The sequence below is a fragment of the Nyctereutes procyonoides genome, unplaced genomic scaffold (genome assembly GCF_905146905.1).
Source record: "Nyctereutes procyonoides isolate TBG_1078 unplaced genomic scaffold, NYPRO_anot_genome, whole genome shotgun sequence".
Taxonomy (NCBI): domain Eukaryota; kingdom Metazoa; phylum Chordata; class Mammalia; order Carnivora; family Canidae; genus Nyctereutes; species Nyctereutes procyonoides.
In genome coordinates this window covers 3,076,103-3,090,526 of record NW_026575121.1, presented here as the reverse complement: position 1 = coordinate 3,090,526, position 14,424 = coordinate 3,076,103, and the positions used below count along the sequence as shown (strand labels likewise).

General features: G+C 33.5%; 1 protein-coding gene across 2 annotated transcripts in view; it reads left to right on the top strand.

Moving 5' to 3' along the window:
* RB1 (RB transcriptional corepressor 1) overlaps window positions 1–14,424 on the top strand; it is a 140,246-nt gene that overhangs the window by 59,521 nt on the left and 66,301 nt on the right. For both annotated transcript variants that reach the window (XM_055335859.1, XM_055335860.1), the window contains 5 exons: window positions 889–1,005; window positions 2,232–2,288; window positions 2,379–2,410; window positions 2,493–2,569; window positions 3,680–3,876. In XM_055335859.1, the coding sequence (XP_055191834.1) occupies window positions 889–1,005; window positions 2,232–2,288; window positions 2,379–2,410; window positions 2,493–2,569; window positions 3,680–3,876 (480 nt within the window). The remainder of the gene's footprint in view (window positions 1–888; window positions 1,006–2,231; window positions 2,289–2,378; window positions 2,411–2,492; window positions 2,570–3,679; window positions 3,877–14,424) is intronic.

Genomic DNA, 14,424 nt, shown 5'->3' with positions numbered 1-14,424 from the left:
TGTTTATTCTAACAGTTTTTTTGATGGAGTCTTTAGGGTTTTCTATGTATAATATGTGATAAGTTAGTAGACATAGTTTTACTTCTTCCTTTCCAATTCGGATGTCTCTTAGTTTTCTTGCCAAATTGCTTTGGCTAGGACTTTTAATACTATGTTGAATAAAAGTGGGGAAAGTGGGCATCTTTGTCTTGTTTCTGATTTTAAAGGAAAACCTGTCAGCTTTTCACTGTTGAGTACAATGTTAGCTGTGGGCTTATCTTATTTAGCCTTTATTATGTTGAAGTGTGCTCCCTCCTCTTCTATTTTTTGGAGGAGTTTGAGTTTTGGTATTAATTTTTTTAAATGTTTAGTAAATTCATCAGTGAAGCTGTCTGGATCTTGACTTTTGTTTCTTGGGATATTTTTGAGTATTCACTCAGTCTCCTTACTAGTCATCAATCTATTCATTTTTTCCATTTCTTCATGGTTCAGATTTGGTAGATAGTATGCTCCTAAGAATGTATCCTTTTCTTTTAGGTTTTCCAGTTTGTTGGTGTATAGTTGTTCATAGTAGTCACTTACAATCCTTTGTATTTCCATGGTATCAGTTTGTAATGTCTATGAGGCTCTTTTTGATGGGTGGAAGGGCTAACAAATCTGTTCTTTAAGTTAGCAGCAGAAAATTTAGATAAAAGGGATTTTTTTGTACTTTAATATTTTTTAGTCACTAACATCCTAAAATGGAATTCTTTATGTTCCTCTTATTTTCAGTAGTTGTTTTTACCTAGTTTTTGTGGAGGTGTTTCCACAGTATAATTGAAAGTGTAAAGTTATATCTTATAGGACAGAAAATGTTAATTCTGATTAAACGATATCCTCAACATTGATTTATGTTTTTCCTCTTTAAAGAACTGCACAGTGAATCCAAAGGAAAGTATCCTGAAAAGAGTGAAGGATGTTGGATACATCTTTAAAGAGAAATTTGCTAAAGCTGTGGGACAGGGATGTATGGAAATTGGATCACAGGTAACTTGAGTTCAGTTTGATCACTATTTGATAAATAATTTAGAATGAAATATCTTTCCAAATTGTAAAAAAATATTATAATAGTATTTGTCCTAGATTGGTAGATTCTGTATCTTGGCTGCCTGTGTATGCTGCTGTTTATGGAAAACTTTATTTAAAAAAAAATGCCCCTTACACCATTACAGAAACCAAAAGTAAACATGTAGGCAGTTTTAGAAAAAAATGTAGAAATTAAAAAAATATCAGTACAAAAAAATTAAAATCTTTGATGCTATTAAATTTTTGGTATATATTCTTTGGCTTCTACATATATGAATATGATGCATATACTTACATGAATGGGATCATGTGCATGCTATTTCAGGGATACTATTGAATGAAATTAGTTTTATTATTACTGTTATTATTTCACAAAGTCTAAAACTAATATATTGGATAAAAGTATGGGCTCTGAATCAGAACCTTGGGTTTATATCTGGTTCTACCATTTATGAGCTGTCATTTAACTTCTCTGAGATTCAATTTCTAAATTTGCTCTGCTTTGTTGTGTGGAATTAGGTAACATATAAAAACGTGTTGAAAAACTAATCTAGATACTTTATTTCGGTGTAGTGAAGTTATATTCTGATTTTGATAATATGTTTTAAATATTTTAAAGTCTTTTTTGGTTGTATATGAAATTTATGCTTATGATTTGAATGAAGGAATATGGTTTGTATGTATCTAAAATTTAGTTATTCTTTGAACTAATGAGAATTATTTATTTGGTTAAAACTTTTTGCTGATAAGATCAGTTGGGTCTGATTTTTGCCTTTGCCAGTTTTATGGACAGGCTATTCTCAGTCTTGGGAGAGTTATCCTGAAAATACATGTCCTAGGCCACAAAGTATTACATTAGTATGTAAAATGGGTAAAATAGTACCAGACGTATAACATATCCTCTGTGTGTGTGTGTGTGTGTGCGTATGTGTGTGTATCTGCTGAATGATGTAGACCGAAGTGAAATTAAGGAAAACCAAGAACTGGACTTTCCTTCTTGATAATTTATTGGGAATGTTAACCACTATATTACATGGAAGTCTTGAGTTTTAGACAAGGTAGCTCTTGTGATCTCTTAGTGTTCATATTCCTAAGAAGTATCAGAAATGTATTTCAGGAGAAGCCTTCTTAAAAATTAATAATTATGGTTTTCTAAATTAGTGGAATCTAATTTTTTTCCTTTGTAGCGATACAAACTTGGAGTCCGATTGTATTATCGAGTAATGGAATCCATGCTTAAATCAGTAAGTTAAAAAGAACATAATAGAAAAAAAATTCAATGCTGTCACAAAAAAGGCATCAGGTAAACTTTTTTTTTTTCTTATCCGTTTTAGGAAGAAGAACGATTATCCATTCAAAATTTTAGGTAAATTCTTTAGTTGTAGTAAAATAGTTCCTTCTTTTTATAAAAGTAAATGTTTCAAAATCATTCTTTTCTTTTCCTTTAGCAAACTCCTGAATGACGACATCTTTCATATGTCTTTGTTGGCATGCGCTCTTGAGGTTGTAATGGCTACATATAGCAGTAAGTTAAATTTTAGTAAAAAAAACATTTTAGTTCAACTTAAAGTTAAAAAAACTTATCTAATGTGTGGAGTTTTTTGGGGAGGAGTGGAGTTAAGACAATATGTGTATGTTAGATCAGTATATACTGAAGAATGTAAGTGGTCACATAAATCATTTAAATGGGTTATTATCTGCATTATTTCAGGTAATCTTGGAAATAGTACTTCACTAGGCTCTTATTCTGGGCTATGCTGAGTCCAGGAAATGTGCCTATGGAAATCTCTTCCAAGAAAGGAGATTGTAAATTTTCAAAGGAGTACTAACAAGTAGCATTTATCTGTATGGAAATGTATATCTGCTATAGATTCTATGGTCATGAAACCAAAGGTTAGAGCTAGAGTCCACCAGATATACAGAACAGAGGCCACTCATGGTGTTTTTTGAAAACAATTTTAGACATGTATTGTTTGGCAAATGTTGCAAATATTAAGAATTTTGTTTGCAAAAACAAAAGAAAATTTACCTAAGGATACCAATATATAATAAAAGAGATATATGGAAAGCTATGAATCCTCATTAATAACCAAAAATGCACATTTATAATAGTTACCATTTTCTAAACAGATTAGCAAAATCTTAAAGAATCCTTCCCTTCCCACCTCAGGGATTAATGAGATGTTAAAGTGGATATGCTAATGCATTGATCTTTAGATATTAAACCTGTTCCTGATATAAATTTAGAGTATTTAAACTTTTGAAAATTTGATATAAGCATGAGCCCTCTATTTAGGAAAAACATATGTGCAATATGCTCAAAATTTAGAAGACTATTTCTTATGAGTCTATGGAAAGAATTCTGCTCCTGGGGTGCCTGACTGGCTCAGTTAGTAGAGCACACAACTTCCCATCTCATGGTTATGAGTTCAAGTCCATGGTGGGCATGGAGACTACTTAATATAAATTTAAAAAACAAAATTAAAGAAAAATCTGCTCTAAATAAAAATTTTTGTTTAGCTTTTCTGCTGTTTTAGCTTTAAAATTTTTGTTTGATAAAACCTTCCAACATAAAAATACGTAATTCGAGGCTTAACATTTCATACCTAAGTTACATTTTTTCTTTCATTTTTAGGAAGTACATCTCAGAATCTTGATACTGGAACAGATTTGTCCTTCCCATGGATTCTGAATGTACTTAATTTAAAAGCCTTTGATTTTTACAAAGTGATTGAAAGTTTTATCAAAGCAGAAGCCAACTTGACCAGAGAAATGATAAAACATTTAGAACGATGTGAACATCGAATCATGGAATCACTTGCATGGCTCTCTGTAAGTAACTAAAATAAAGATAAATAATAATTTATCTAAAATAAATTAAAATAATTAAAGATATGAATATGCAACAGATATGCAACAGATAACAGTTATCTGTTAGTGAGAGGTATTTGTTAAAATTTACCTCAACAGCAAATATGCAATTTAATGAATATTGTAATTTCAGTGTATAGCCCAAGTAGAATATTAAATGGAGTTTTCTTTCATTTGGGCTCCCCAGACCATCTGATACAATGATTTATTTAGGAATAGCTTTACTTAAAACATGGCACTTTAAAACAAGAATTCCTTAAAGTATTTGAGCTCTATATTTAAAATAGAGGTGTTGTGTTTGAAAATGTAAATGCTGTTGAATTCAAACAAAATGGTAAAAACTGAGATTATACTATTTAGATGATTTAACAAAGTATAATTTTCTGGTTCAATTTATTTGTATTTTTTTTGTTCTATCATTAAAAGTAGTCTAAAAATCTACACTATTGTTCAATTATAATTATTATTTATAGCATTATAAGAGCACAAATCATATTCTCTAGGTATTCTGTCTATAGCATATAAGCTATTGATAAGGCTTTTGTTCGTAAAGATGGCATTTGCTGTGGAGTAATAGTAAAATACTTATTTGAAGTTCTGTCTTATGCTCTTTAAATCTGCATGGTTGGGTAATACTTTGTGACTCATAAGATTTGCAGATTAATATAGAGTTGGTTTCTTTTGAAACTGTGTTGCATGCTAAGCATATAACTTTTCATGTAGAAGTGACAGTGAAAACATTTAGGATTTTAGTTACACTAGAATTCTAATCTGTACACGTAACCCTTAGTTTTTAATTTTTTGATGTTTTAAAAACTTAATGACTAAAAGATAACTTATTTCTTAGTGTTTTCTTGCACTGCTGTATGGACAGAGTAGATAAAATAGGAGAGAAGAAGAGGAAGTCGATAGAAAGCCATTGCATTGCTATAATTGAATTTAGTAACTCTTATTATACACAAGCTTCTACTTTATAAGAAAAGGAGTGGCTAGGAGGAATCTAGGGGATTTCTGGGGGATTAAATGACAAAAATGAATCAATAGATAAATAAATATAATAAATAAGAAGTACTTTTCAGAGGCTGGTGTTCCCTCTCCTTCTAGAGATTGAAATCAAGACATAACTGTATCATATGAAAGTGACAGTTTTCATTTCTTTTAGAGAATTGTTTTTCTTTTCTTTTCCCTCAATACACATCTGCCGCATGGGTTGCATTGGGGTAGACATTGTGAAAATACAGAAAAGACATGGACTCTGAAAATTGTGGAGGAAATGGTAGAAATTTACTGTTTATAAAGTTGCCTGTGTTCGAGCATGTTTAGTTCAATTAGTGGTGTTCTAGGATTCTAAATACTATCCCTTTATTTTTTGAGAATTTTTGGATAAAAAATGTCATTCCCAAAGTCTGGAGAAGTGTATAATTTATTAATAAGATGTGGAAGTCATAAGCCTCTAAACTTAAATTCTAAATGTGGTTGGTATCTGTAGGGGATAAAATTATAGGTTATTTTTATGGTCATATATTTTTAATGTTTGGACTTTTAAAAAAGTTTTTTTACTTTTTTAATCATTAAAGGAATAGGGTAACTGTGAAGATGCCATACAATACAAATAGAATACTGTGAATTCTTCCTATGAGAATAATTGACATTTTTTTTAAGATTTTTTATTTATTCATGAGAGACACACAGAGAGAGTCTGAGACACAGGCAGATTTAATCCCCCAGGAGAAGCAGGCCCCATGTAGAAGGCCTGATGTGGGACTCGATCCCAGGACTCCAGGGTCATGTCCTGGGCCGAAGGCGGCGCTAAACCGCTGAGCTACCCAGGCATCCCAATAATTGACATTTTAGTGAAGGTACATACCATAGATACATTTGAGCTTTCATAGAATTTTTTTTAAAATCAAAATGTGGCATATATACAGAAAAGTATGTATTACAAGTTTATAGTTTGATTAATTTTTCACAAATTGAACACACCCATGTTACCAGCACCCAGGTCAAGAATGAGAGTATTTTGATTCTGTATCACAATAAGAATTTTTCATTAATCTGTAGATTCAAACAGTATTGTTTACCTAGGGAAACATCAAGTGAGGTACTACTTACTTTTTCTTCTCAATAATTTAATAAAAGAAAGAACATCATCATGTTTTTAATGGTTGCACGGGGAAGGGTTCCATCTTAAGAAATAATAAATCAAGAACAGAATAACTTAACGGGAAAAGCACGCCTTTCTTTGTTTTGACCCCAGAGAGATTAATGGGCAATATATAAGTATAAAATGCTAAACAATATATTGGAAAACCTGGTGAAATCTTGTTCTGTCAGAAATTTAAGGGAATTTAAGGTGATTTAGAGCAAACTATACCTCAAGGTTAGATTAAATGACTTCCAGATGTTTAGTCTTCTTAAATCTGTTAAGCGGTTTATAATGGCAGCAGATAATGAAGTGAGATTTGGATATCTTATTTTTAGTATATTCAAAATTCTTCAGATTTTTCTCAATAAAATCTTTATAAACCAAGGTACACCAGGTACTTTATTTTTTAAACGGTCTCTTTGTGTGGATAGTGTAGACTCTCCTATTGATCTCCCCACATTTCTAACTGCTGTAAGACAATTTCTGTGGCAGGAACCGGAGGAGTCTTTTTGAAAATGCAAATCTCATCATGCTAACTCAAACATAAACCTTCTGTGAGGGACCTGTGCCTCTGATAATGGTGGAGGGAGACTCTACCGTATGATTCCCCTCAACAAAGACAGCTATAGAACCTCTGCATAATTTGGAAAGCAACTGCCCGAAATCTCTGGACAGAGAAGTAGGACACACTCTTCCGGAGAGAGGAGAAGCTCTGAACCTGGGCAGGAAGCTTTTAGCCTGGAGCGAGGTGCCCTAGGCGAGGACGTGTAATAGGATGGGGAGAGGGGGCCAGTGAGAAGGAAACTGCAGGCTTTCTGGCCAGCTGCTGAAGAGAGTGGACTGATCTGCTTACCCACTTCTCTGTGTGAGACCTGAGTTAGTGCAGTGTAGTGGATTAGCAGCAACCTAATGGAAGATCCGACCTGAGCCAGGAGTTACTGCCCAAATAAAAACAGTTCAGGTTCAGCGAAAATAATTGCCTGCTTAAAAACAATGCTTAGTTGAGGAAAAAAATAACAGAATCCAATGTTTATTTGAGGAAAACAACAGAATCCAGAATCTTTACAACTTAACATTTATGATGTCTAAGATACAATTCTAAAATTACCCGACATATGAAGAGGGTCAGAGGAATCAGGTTTTTAGAATGGGACTTGAGGTCAACTAGTTGATGTCCCAAGGCTCTCTTTTGGGAGCTTTCTCTCCTCCCGCTTTCTTCTGTCAGCAGTTCAGAGTGTGGTCTTAGACTCCCTGGTGTCCCCACAACCATTTTAGGGAATCTGTAAGGTAAAAAGTATTTTTATATTGCTATTGAGATGTTACTTCTAAAAAAAAATGTTACTTCTCTTTTTTACTCTGTTGACATTTATACTGATGATGTAAGTGTTAGCACCTTTGCAGGTATCAGAGCAGTAGCATCAAGCTGGCTAGTCGCCATTGTATTCTTCACCACCAAAAACTCCCCATTAAAATAAAATATAGAACATATCAGTTCCATTTAAGAATGCCATTGATGAACCAGTAAGACGTATTAATTTTCTTGAATCTCCATTCTCAAGCACATGTTGTTGAAAACAACTGACAATAAACATTGCAGGTGTTTATTGCAAATTTGCAAATTAGTAGCAAATTTTGAGTTTACAAGGGAAAATTAGAATTTGGTTAAGCTTGTATGCACTGTAAGCATGACAGCTTCCCAGTACTTCAGACTTCTGATGAGATCAGTGGTATATTAATAAATGTGACTTTTTGATACAGTATAGAGATTTGTCTATGTTTGTAAGATCTCCATAATTTTAGTGAATCAGTATTTCCAAAAGACCAATTCATCATGTTATAAAGTCATGTAAGAAATTTATTCAAAATTTAAGGTAGACCCAAATAAAATTTTAAAAAATATTCATACTATAAAAAATAAAGCTCAAGAAAGACCAACAGATTTTAAGGTCTCAGAATATGAAAAGTTTATTTGTGTTCATTAATATTGTTCCCAATTCCACATTGCACCTAACCTTTAAGGAACTATAACTTGCCAAGTTTTAGAGTAGTGTAAAAAAAAAAAATCCATTATTACCTGAAAACTCTATTGAAATACTCCTTTTTCCAACTACATATTGTGAGGCTAGATTTTCTTATATAAGCTACCAATATTTTGTTGTTATTGCAACAGAGTAAAAATAGAGACAGATATGGGAATTCAGGTCTTTGTTTTAAGCCAGACATTAGAGAGATTTATGAGATTATAAAACAGTGCCAGTGTTCTAATTCTTTTTTGTTTTGAAAAATATTATGCTAACATATAATTGGTTTATTTTGCTTATTACACCCTTAGAAATTTTGTTTTAATTTAAATTAAAGTTAATTTTACTTAAAAATTACTAACACAATAAATATTGTTAGATATAACTCAGATGAATGAAAACTTTGGGCCCTAAATAATTTTAAGAATGTGTAAAAAGGAAAAACAAAAAACAACAACAACAAAAAGAATGTGGAAAAAGTTACGAGTCCATAATGTTTAAGAATGCCTGCCTTGTGTTCTCTTCTCCATTCAGTCGTCTTTCACTATAACTCACACAATCATATTTGTTTTTTGCTTGTCCCTAAGTCTTTGTTCACTTCATAGGTCCCACTTAAAATACTTTTCCCTGCCGTTTTTATTTATCAGAGTTTCAGTTCTACTTCTACTTTGTTTTTCATGACCATTCTAGTCTGTAGTCTTTCTTCCTCCTTTACAGCCTTAATGTTTGTTTATACTACTTAACATTAATATAAACTTTATATTTTATTACATGTGCATCTCTCATGTCATTGAGTTAATGTAATAAAGTACTCAGTAGTATCTGGCATATTCTGCATTTGGCAATTACTAATGTAGTTAATAAGTGGAAGTGAAGGATAGAGAGGAGTCAACTAATCATGATATGTAGGTAGTGTCATTCTTTAAGATACATGGGATCAGATGAAATTTGCTTGGAAAGATGAATTTCATTTGATTATGTTAAGTTTGGGGTGATTGTAGGTCATTCAAGTAGAGATGTCCAGTGGCAGTTGGATATGTGTGTCTGGAGCTAAGGAAAGAAATATAGGCTAGGAATATGAACCTGGAAGCTGCTGGCACCTATATAGTAATAAACATTACCACCCTTATTGACAGTTTATTTCATGGCATGCATTGTGGTGAGTACTTATTTTAATATCATTTAATTTTTATAATAATTTTTGAGGTAGTATTCTAGATGAGGAAATCAGTGCTTAGAAAGAACTTCAATAACTTGTCCAAACCACAGAAACTAAATGACAGAGCTGTGGTTTGAACCCTGGTTTATCTGGCTCTGAAACGGTTAATCTCTATGTTTTTTACCAAGTAACTAAAGTTTGGGGAATGGATAAGACCACGTAAGGGGAAAATGCAATACAGTAGTTCCATCTTCTCTGTGGTGGATGTGTTTCAAGACCCCCAGTGGATGCCTGAAACCACGAATAGTATTGAACCCCTTATGTACTGTTTTTCCTATACATACCTGTGATAAAGTTTAATTTATAAATTAGGCACTGTAAGAGATTAATAACAATAACTACTAATGAAATAGAAAAATCATAACTATATCCTATAATAAAAGTTATGTGAATGTGGTCTCTCTCTCTGCAAATTATTTTATTGTACTATAGTTACCCTTCTTGTAATGATGTGAGACGACAAAGTACCTATATGATGAAATGCAATGAGGTGAATGACACAGCGTTAGGCTGCTACTGACCTTCTGATGATACAGCAGAAGTATCATCTGCTTCTATACTGCAGTTGAGTATGGGTAACTGAAACCACAGAAAGCAAAACTGCCTTCAAGGGGGGCTCCTGTATAAGAAGAGAAGGTGGCTAAAGATAGAATCATGAGGTGCTCTGACATTTAAGAGCTACAGAAATGAGAAACCTACAAAAGAGATTGAAATAGAACTGCCAGAGAGATAGGAAAATCAGAAGTGATGTCATAAAGAGAAAGCATTATAAGGTCTGAGTGAATGCTTGCTGTTTAAGATGCGGTAGGAGCAGCCACTGAGAACTGAAAAGTATTCATTTGAGCAACAAGGAAGCCACTGCTGATGGTAGCAAGGACTATTCATAGAAGTGGTGGAGGCAGGAGTAGATTGCAATGGAATTTGGACAAGATGTGGATGAGGAATAAAGTGGAGACAGTGATTATGGGTAGCTTTTCCTAGAGTCTTGTCTGTGAAGGGAAATAAAGATACAGCTGTCAAGGATGTGAGGTGGCGGGAAGATGATTTTGTAACATGGGAAAGGTAGGATTAAATATGGATGGAAAAGAGCCATTAGGAGTGTTCTGTGTTGCAGGATGACACATTAGTGGCTTAAAACAACCATTTTATTTTGCTCATTCTGTGGGTCAGAGATTTGGGAAGAGCTTGACTGGGCAGTTCATCCTTGACTGTGTGGTGTCAGGGGTAAGATTTACTGTATCCATGGTGCTTCTTCTTTTTTTTTTTTTTTTCCTTTTTAGAGAGAGAGGGATTTGGTTTTAGGATAGTCATGCTGCTTATATAACAGCTGGATCCCAGAAAGCTTCTGAAAGGACTGTAGCTGGAAGCTATATTCTGTTGGTGAGAGCAGTCACAGGGCCTGTCTAGATTCAAGGAGCCCCCTTGAATAGATCTTATCTCTTGTTTGAGGAGAGGCAAGGTGGGAAGGGAAGTATTTTGTGGCAAAATGGAAAGAATGGAAGCAGTTGCAAGTAAGGTTGTATGTGGGAGCCATGGCAGAAAATGAAGAGCTTTCCATCTAATGGCCTTTATTTATTTTTAATAAAATAGAGCTGAGGTAATTTGCTGAGGATGGATTGATGGGGTGGAGTAGAGAGTGCAAAGTGGCATAATCAGAAGTTTGAGGATAGTGGACACAATTTGGAATTGTTGCTAAGGAGAATAATAGAACGGAGTGATGAAAGACAAGAGGATTATCTAGCAGCACTGGAAGAAATTTTGAAGGTAGAAGTTTTAAATTTGTAGTGCCACCCGCTCTTTGTGGTGGCATTATTCTTTCCAGCATCATCTAACAGCCAGATGGAAGATTAGAAAAAAATGAACAGCTAGATTGACTCAGGATCTTGGGCTTTGCCTACACAGATGCAGTAGTGATAATTTGGCAAATAAGGTGAGGAAGTTGGTCAGAGTGATTAAAATGATAAGGTTTGTAGTTTCAGTTGCATAGCGGGCATAGGAGGACAAAGTAGAGGTTTAAGAAAAAGCAGCTTTTAATGAAATTTAATAGAGAATAAGAGAACTCAACTTTATATTCCAGAGCTAGAGCATTTTGGATAGTTTACTGTATTCTGAGAAATAAGCTTGGGAGCACGTGAGTGATTGGGAATGGAAATGAAGACCATTGGAAATGAGGAGGTCGAGGGACCAAGAGGCTGAGTGAGAGACGAAGTCCCTCAGGACAGGAGGTAGAGAGGAGGAATGTGGACGAGGGACCAAAGGCTTCGATGCTTGAAGAGGTTCTGGACCTCTGAAGCAGACAACTGCTTGGTCTGATATTAGTAAAACCACTCCAGCTTTCTTTTCATTACTAATGCTTTGGCATATATTTTCCCTTTCTTTTATTTTTAACCTATTTGTGTCTTTATACTTAAAGTAGGTTTCTTATAGGCAGCATGAATGTTTTGTAGTTTTCAGGTACAGATCTTTCATCTCCTTGGCTAATTTTATACCAAGCTTTATTGGTATATTCTTTTTGTTCCAATTGTAAATGGACTTGTTTTCTTAATTTCTCTCTCTGCCGCTTTTTAATCAGTGTATGGAAATGCATCCAATTTCTTGGTATTAATTTTGTATCCTGCACTTTACTGAATTCATTTATTCTGCTAGTCTTTTAGTAGAGTCTTTAGGTTTTTTTGTATGTATAGGATCATGTCATTGCACGTAGTGACAGTTTAGCTTCTTCTTTACCAATATGGATGTCTCATTTCTTTTTCTTATCTGATTGTTACAGATAGGACTTCCAGTACTACGTTGCATAGAACTGGTGAGAGTGTATATTCCTGTCTTGTTCCTGATAGTAGAGGAAAAGCTCTGCTTTTCACAGTTGGGTTATGCTGTTATCTCCGAGTTTTTCATTTTTATCTTTTATTGAGATCTGTTACTCTCAACCCACTTTGTTGAGAGTTTTTATCCATTAATGAATGTTGAATTTTGTCAAATGCTTTTTCTGCGTATATCTAGATGATCATAGGATTTTTTATCCTTTTTTGTGTTAATATGGTATATCATGTTGATTGTATCAGTGTTGAACTGCTTTTACGTCTGTGGAATAAATCTCACTTGATTTGTGGTGCATAATCCTTTTGATGTATTGTTGAATATGGTTTGCTAATATTTTGTTTAGGATTTTCAACTGTGTTCATCACGGATATTGGCCTATAGTTTTCTTTTTCTGTAGTGTCTTTGTCTGGTTTTGGTATCAGGGAAGTGCCAGTCTAGTAGAATGTGTTTGTAAGCTTTCATTCCTCTTCTGTTTTTTGGAATAGTTTGAGAAGAATAGGCATTAACTCTTCTTTAAATGTTTGGTGGAATTCATCTGTGAATGTCTCTTGTCTTGGACTTTTATTTTTTGGTAGTTTTTTGATTATTGATTCTGTTTCATTACTAGTAATTGATCTCAGATTTCATATTTCTTCTAGGAATTTAACCATTTCTTCTAAGTTGCCTAGTGTGTTGGCTTCTAAGTTTTTGTAGTAGTCTTTTACAAGCCTTTGTATTTATATGGCATTGGTTGATACTTTTCTTACATTTCTGATTTTATTTGGGTCTTTTCTGTTTTTCTTGATGGGTCTGGCTAAAGGTTTATCAATTTTTTTTATCTTTTAAAAGAACCAGTTTTTGGTTTCGCTGATCTTTTCTTTTTTTTCTTTTCTTTTTTTTCTTTTCTTTCTTTGTCTCTATGTCATTTATTTCTGCTCTGATTTGTCTGGGACTTTGTTCTTTTCTAGTTCCTTTGGGTGTGTAAGGTTAGATTGTATGAGCTTTTTCTTGTTTCTTAAAGTAAGCCATATGTGCTTCGGTTTAGTTTTCTTCATGTTTCACTTTCCTAAAGTTCTGGATTTGTGGACTTCATAGGTTTCATCAAATTTGGAAATTTTTGTCTATTATTTTCTTAAAATAGTTTAGTTGACTCCTCCCACCCCCTCCCTTCAGGGATTCCAATCATGAATGTATTAGGTGACTTGGTTGTCCCACAGCTCATTGATGCTCTGTTTTTGTTCTTTTCCCCAGGTGTTTTTCTTTGTTTCATTTTAGATAGTTTCTATAGCTATGTCTTCAAGTTCATTAATTTTTTTCCTCTGAAATGTCTAATCTGCTCTTGTTTGCACCTACTGCATTTTTAATCTTAGACACTATATTTATCACCTTGAAGTTTTATTTGGATCTTTTTTATGTCTTCTATATCTCTCATTAACATGTGCGGGTAAAAAGATATGTTTAGACTTTACCTTCTTGAACATATGGAATATAGTTATAATAACTTTTAAAGTTCTTGTCTATGAATTCTAACATGTCTGTCTTCTTAGGTCTGTTTATATTGACTGGTACTTCTCCTTTTTAATATTTTTCTGCCTTTCTTGATCTGCTTTATAATTTTTAAATTTAAATTCTATTCATTAACATATAATGTATTATTAAAGGTAGAGTTCAGTGATTCATCAGTCTTATATACCCAGCATTCATTCCATCATGAGCCCTCCTTAATGTCATCTATCATCCGGTTGCCCCATCCCCTCATTCCCCTCCCTTCCAGTGATCCTCAGTTTTTTCCTATGATTAAGAATCTCTTATGGTTTGTCTCCCTCTTTGATTTTGTCTTATTTTATTTTTTCCTCTCTTCCCCTATGGTCCAGTTTTGTTTCTTAAATTCCACATACGATGTGAGATCATATGATAATTGTCTTTCTCTAATTGACTTATTTCGCTTAGCAAAATATCCTCTAGTTCCATCCATGTTGTTGCAAATGGCAAGATTTTGATTTTTTTTTTGATGGCTGAGTAGTATCCTTTTGTGTGTATGTATGTGTGTGTGTGTATATATATATATACCACATCTCCTTTATCCATTCATTAGTTGATGGATATCTGGGTTCTTTCTATAGTTTTGCTATTATGGATGTTGCTGTTCTTGCTTTGTAATTTTTTTACCAGGTGCCAGACATTGTGAGCTTTACCTTTGGAGTCTTAGATATTTTCATATTCTTTTCAGTATGCTTCAATTGTGTTTTGGTACACAGTTTAGTTTCTTGGAAATAATTTGATCCTTTTCAAGGCTTTTGTTGTTGTTTTTAGATAAAGCCAGA